At 50.9% G+C, this 6,736-nt stretch overlaps 1 protein-coding gene across 1 annotated transcript; it reads right to left on the minus strand.

Moving 5' to 3' along the window:
• Positions 1-1,973, minus strand: npbwr2b (neuropeptides B/W receptor 2b). The gene has a single exon (XM_076026917.1). The coding sequence runs from the start codon at positions 1,767-1,769 to the stop codon at positions 771-773; it is 999 nt and encodes a 332-aa protein (XP_075883032.1). The 5' UTR covers positions 1,770-1,973; the 3' UTR covers positions 1-770.
• Positions 1,974-6,736: the final 4,763 nt, after the last annotated feature.

Genomic DNA, 6,736 nt, shown 5'->3' on the forward strand with positions numbered 1-6,736 from the left:
GAAAATACGTTTTATTCAGAAGTGACAAGCAGGAAGTTGAAATGTACACAAGCTGAGTTCTGGAGCTTCTGGTTCCGACTGTAATAATGATTCATGACTGACAGTTGTGACACAATCTTGCTTGTTTTTTATTTAGTCAAATATCTGATTGGAATATTTACAATTGGAACGCAAACAAATTAGTTCATTATTTTCATAGTATGACTTTCTTACTTGAGAATTCAATGATTTGAGCAGCTCCCCCTGCAGGTCCAAAGCGTTGCTACACACAGATATGCTACTTTTATTTTTATTTTTCGTTTTGAAGACTCACATTACATCATCATCATCGTCATTGTCAGCATCATCATGATCATCGTCATCATTATCAAACATACAGAAACATTTAATCAGCATTCTCTGAATTCACTTTCTTGTCTTCACTGGATGAACAGAGATAACGGTGTGACGGTGTGTGTGTGTGTGTGTGTACAGCAGACTTGCGTCTCCTCTGATGTTCCTACTACTTCAACTTTTTGCATCATGCGACTGTGATGTCATGTGACTGACTGACTCCTCCAGACGTCCAGGCTGCAGAAAGAAACCTGAGGAGAAGTTCTTGTGCTCCTCTGGGATGGTGTGAAGGTCTCTCACCTGACCACAGGAATGACAGCAGGCTGTTGGCTGAGGTGTCACATGAGAACATGTTACCACAGTTGAAGACGGCATCTTCCATTCGCATCGTCAAAATCCTCCTGTGAAGAAAATAGGGATCTTGGATCTCTGGCCAATCAGGCGAGAGGACTGCGACGACTAGGCGTGGCTCTACACTCCAGGATCTTCTTGAAGGCCTTCCTGAAGCTGTCATCCAGGAAGGCGTAGAGGAAGGGGTTGAGGCTGCAGTTGGCATAGCTGAGGCTGGTAATGAAGTAAGCGATGCCGACCACCAGGGGGGTGGGCTGCAGGTCGGTGGTCAGCACCACGATGGTGCTGAGGTGGTATGGGGTCCAGCAGAACAAGCAGACGGCCAGGACGACGAAGACCATGATGGTCACCCTCTTCTTGGCCTTGTCCAGAGCCTTGCCGTTGCTGTTGAGCCGCATGTTCCTCAGCTTGTAGAGCATGGCGGAGTAAAGGATGCAGATGGTGGAGATGGGGATGACGAAACCCAGGACCAACATGTAGATCTTGCTTGCCCTGTGCCACACCACCTCGGGGACGGGGAAGTCTAGCAAGCACCTACTCCTGCCGTTGAATGACACGTTCACGTGGGCGAAAACGGTGAAGGGAATGACGATGACAATGACCAGGAGCCAGACACACAACGCAGTGACCTTTGCAGCCCGGTAGGTGCGGTAGGGCGTCCGCCTGGAGCTGACAGTGGCCAGGACAACCAGGTAGCGGTCGGCGCTCATCACTGTCAGGAAGTAGACACTGGAGAAGATGTTGTAGTGGTCCACGCTCAGGATGACCTTGCACAGGACCTCGCCAAAGGGCCAGTGGCGCAGCAGGTGTTCGGCGATGTTGATGGGCAGCACCAGTGTGAAGAGGGCGTCAGCCACAGCCAGGTTGAGGATGAAGGTGTTGGTCACCGTCTTCATCTTGGGGGCCTTCATAATGACATAGATGACGGCCGTGTTGCCCGTCAGCCCCACGGCGCAGATGATAGAGTAGATGATGGGCAGTCCCACGTAGAGATCGGCGTCGAAGGTCGACTCTGGGCAGCCCGAGCTGTTGGCCTGTGAGGAGTTGTTGCAGGGGAGCGGAGCCTCCACAGACGCGTTCCCCATTGTGGAGAAAAATGAGAAGAGAAGAAAAAGAAGAAGAAGGATGGCTGGCTGAGGAAGTCGAGAGACAACAAGGAGCTTCACCACCTGGACCAGTCGGTGGCGCTGCAGAGACCAGTAGACACCAGTAAACCAGTAAGTGGTGGTGCAGAGACCAGTAGACACTAGTTTACCAGTAGGTGGCGTTGCAGAGAACAGTAGGTGGCGGTGCAGAGACCAGGAGACACTAGTTTACCAGTAGGTGGCGTTGCAGAGAACAGTAGGTGGCGGTGCAGAGAACAGCAGGTGGCGGTGCAGAGACCAGTACACACCAGCAGACCAGTCGGTGGCGATGCAGACCAGTAGACATCAGTAGGATCAGTCGCTCCTGGCCAGCTGTTCACTTGCTTGACGTCACCATCAGAAAGTTTACCGTCTCGCCGCCACTTTCGGCCAGCTTTGCGAGGCTCGAGTCCCGACCCTTACTCTGCCGCTGCTCCCTCGGCGACTCCCGCGCGCTTTGGAGACGCGGCCGTGGTTATTACGCACGGGGGCCAGCGCACGAGCGCCCACGCACGAGCGCCCAGACAGCCTGGCCACAGGCGGTCCACGGGTGGGAGTTTTGTCAAAGTCAAAATGCAGAGAAGGGATGTTCCGAAACAGATGCAGGAGGAGGAAGTTGTCTCCGCCGTGGAGCTCAAACTGACCGTCCTCACCGGCTGCAGCCTCTTTTCTCTCCTCTCCCTCAGTCGGGCTACGCCCCCCTAGTGACGTCACAGCCGGGGAGCGCTCCGTGTCAATCATGCTGTTACTTCTGCCGCCGTTGCAGCTGAACCCTCTCCTCCTCACCGCTGTCTCGATACTGAGTGGATCCACGGCTGTGACGTCACCTGCCAATCAAGATAGTGTCCGTGACGTCACGGAACAGACAGAAAGAGAAGTTTAAAGATGATGATGGTGGCGGTGATTGATCAGGTTGATATCAGGATCAGTGATGTTTTGTGTTGTATCACTGTTGTTGCTGCTGCTGTTGTGGAGTTCCAAGTGGATCAGTTGATTTTTCAGCTTCAGTTCCTGAGTGGGGTATCAGGTTTGAACGCCGCTCTGCACTCCTGTGTTTTTTATAGGCATGGTGATGATATCACAATCAAAGCTGGAGGCACAAAGGTCTCTCTGTGTGTGTGTGCCATTGCTAACATGCAACCATAACATCCAGCAGCAGTGAGCAGTCAGTGAAGCCATGACGCAGCAGCAGGTAAACAGCAGCTGTCAGGCTTGATAAACGATCCCAGATATCGTCTGTCAGCAGTGTTGCTGGGAGCCCGGTGAGAGCAGCACAGGAAGCACTTCGCACAGCAGCACAGCAGCACCCAAAGTTACCTTTAAAACACCTTTTCACCTGGAAGGTAGGCAGAGGCTCCGCCCACTGCTGAGCCACAACTTCCACGTCACTGTCCCACCTGAAGAAGTTGAACCATCACTAACTTGTTTGAACGATGCTGTATGTGTGCGTGTGTTTGTGTGGTTTGAGTTTGTTGGTGATAGTTGGAGATGCAGTTTGTGTTGGAACTGTCTTAACATCTCCCATCCTCATTGCCCCTCCTCTCTCCCTCCCACCTCCACCTCCTCTCTATTCTCAGCCCCTCCTCCTCGCTCCTCCTCGGGGTGATTAGCTGTGCTCTGCTGTTGCCTGGCAACCAGACTAATGATGGTGTGTCATTACCCTGCAGCAGGTCCAGACATCCACCAGGACAAGACAGATGGTGTCAGAGTCCATCAGGCTCCGCCTCCACCATCGGATTGGTGCACCATGTGTGGGTAAACAGGAAGTGGGTTGTCACTCAAAGGCTGGTGAGGAAATGAAACATTTACAGGAACCCTGGATGATCAGAGCTCACACAGCGCGAACATCCTGCGAGTCTTGGTTTCCGCTGCCTCCACAACGTTAGGTGGCGCTGTAGTACTGTTGTGCTCTCATGTTAACCAGTGGCGGAAGATGCAGAGAGAATTCAGTAATTTCTTCTGTAATTAAACACATTTTACCTTCAGCTGGGCCTGAAAACACCTTCATCTGCTACAACATGTGCAACACATGCAGCAGGTGCAACAGGTGCCTGATAGTCCTGGTTAGGCGACACCTGAAGATGTTTCTGTCCGAATGTTCCCAACATGTGGACCATCAGCCTGCTTCTCCAGCACAGACACAGGAAGTCCAGCTGCTCCAAGACCCTCCCACAGAGGGCCGAGTCAGGAGACATCTCTCCGGCTGATTGGCTTTGACATTGTGGTCGCAGTGTCTTTGGGTGATGGATCTGGACTTTTGTCTCACAACATCACCCTGGCCAACAGCTGCTGCTGCTGCTGCTGCTGCTGCACATAAATTTGGCACAGCTTTTAAAAACGAGGGGACAGTCTTTCACCTGATTGGTTGCAGGTGCCTGCGGGGGCGGCAACATGTCCCTCTTCACCGCCAGTGCACCAATGAGCAGCTGCGTGATGGTCTGGGTTTGTCTCTTGTCTCTGCAAGGTGTGTGGCAGCTCAACCTTTTCCCCAGCTACAGCTGAGAACCACCTGTCACCCATCCACACTAATCAAGCACTCGTGCTGCACCTTGCGGTTCTGCTTCCTTTCTTCATCAGATTTTTGTATTTTTTCGTTGCCAGCATTTTGTGTGTGTCTGTTTGTGAGTCTGTATGTGTGCGTTTTGTTTGCCTTTGATTTGTAATTTGTAATTGTTGACCTTTTTGAGTTGAATATCAGGTGGTAACACACGACCCGCTGCTTCCCAGTGAGAAATATAACTTTCAGTTGCACCTGAAAGTTGAGATGGAGATTAAAATTCAAATTTAATGCAAAACTTTCAAAAGATTATTTAGAATATTTTCAGTGAGACGTGTTGAGGGAGAGACGGAGAGGAGGGATGGTTGAAAGATGGAGGAAATCTCATTACTGACAGAGAAGCTGAGTGTGTGTGTGTGTGTGTGTGTGTGTGTGTGTGTGTGTGTGTGTGTGTGTGTGTGGTGTGCGTGCATGCGTGTGCGTGTGCATGTGTGTACCCTGGTCGTGCCACCAACGACACTCACAGACTGGATTCCTTGGTAACAACATCGTTATTTCCCTTAATGATCCCTCACTTCACCAGGAGGCCAGTCTGAGTGTGTGTGTGTGCATGTGTGTGCATGTGTGTGTGTGTGTGTGTGTGTGTGTGTGTGTGTGTGTGTCTCCTGCAGAGGGTGTGAAGACTGTTGGACGATGAAACAGTTGCAGCTCTAGGATGTCGTGTCCTCCTGTAACAACCATCACACTGCTGTTCAACTTGTTTCCCTGTCTTGGGCGTGTGTGTGTGTGTGTGTGTGTGTGTGTCTTCATCAGTGAAAAATAGGAGAATATTTAGTGAAAAGGGCAGATTAAAGGGCAGAAGTACAGTCCACTTCCTGCTGAGTTCGCACTCAAATAGACACACATAGACACAGACAGGCACACACAGATACACACAGACCTACACAGGCAGGCACACACAGGCACACACAGATACATGCACAATGACATTTTGACGCCACCTGCTGAGAGACTTTTCAGGCCACAGTTGTGAGTCTCTTGAAATATTTGTCACCGATGAAAGACTGACGTCATCATCTGGAGCTCTGCTCTGTTTTCCAGGAATTATCCAGCGCCGACAAGCTCCAGGATCAGTTCCGTGATGGAGAAACCTCTGAATGAGGTCACATGACCTGACCCTGACCCTTCTTAGGTCTCCTCCTCTGGCGGCAATGCTGTTTCTCTTCAGGGAGGAGGAAGGTGGAGGTGGAGGACCATCTCCACAGACCAAACATCTCAAGGTTTCACCATCAGAGGAGAGCAGCAGGATTCTCTGACTGGACTCAGAGTTCCTGCTGCTCCTTCAGGGGGAAACTGATTGGATGATGCACTGGAGAGACAAAGTCGGCCGCTGACAGGAGACTCAGATGTTTTTCCACTCCCTCAGCTCGCCGCTCTCTGATGGCTTTGACAGAGTTCACAGGAGGAAAAGGTCACAGCAGCAGCAACAGCAGCAGCAACAGCAGCAGATTTCATCCTCCAGCAGAGCCACCAATTACCTGCTGCTGCTGCTGCTGCTGCTGGAGACACCTGCGGGCCATAAGCAGCAGCGGCAACAGCAGCAGCAACAGGTTTGTTCCATCTCCTGTTTTCAAATCCTTTGGTCCCAGCAGGAAGTTATCAGACACCAGGCAGGAAGTGACGTCAGAATGCTGCTTCCTAATCGTCCCATCACACGGTTTGATCTGGATCACATGATCCCCTGCTGCTCAGGATGCGGAGCCTGCCTCCTCCAACTGCTCCTCCTCCTCCTGCACCAGTTTCTCCTCCTCCATCTGCTCCTCTTCCTCTGTCTGTCTCCACTTGTTTCCTTCCTTTGGTGTTTCATCTCCTGAAACAAGTAGATTCAGGATCACATGAACAAACAATTGAGAATGAATGATGGGATTTACAGGTTACTCTCCAAACCTGCAGGGGTGCTAGCGTTCAAGAGGAGCCCTGAAGCTACAGAGAAAAGAACTGATACTGATGGAAAAAAAAAAAACACTATTAGCACTGTGGCTAGTGTTAGCGCTGTGGCTAGTGTTAGCACGGCGCTTTCCACCAGGTGGTGGCGCTTCTAAAACAACCACATTGTGAATGTGTGTGTTGACCAAGAAGTTAGTATGCCCACAACACACACACACACACACACTGGTTGTTTGTGTCATTGCCATGGAAACATATTAATGTTAACCAGATTAACGTGTTTCCTGCTGTCACCAAATTGTGAAACTGCCGTGTTTGTTTCCTGTTGATCGGTGCGATAACAAGAGTCGCGCCCCCAGGTTTGGCTCTGCAGTGTATCAGCGTTGACACGCCAGGCGCAGACACACAAATCCATGTAGCACAACGTCTGCAACGTTTCACAACCACACAGTGCTGCATTCATTGACAGCGACAGATGATTAGA

This window comes from Nelusetta ayraudi, unplaced genomic scaffold, assembly GCF_046127955.1.
Source record: "Nelusetta ayraudi isolate G7.1 ecotype Tasmania unplaced genomic scaffold, CSIRO-AGI_Nayr_v1 ptg000019l, whole genome shotgun sequence".
NCBI lineage: Eukaryota > Metazoa > Chordata > Actinopteri > Tetraodontiformes > Monacanthidae > Nelusetta > Nelusetta ayraudi.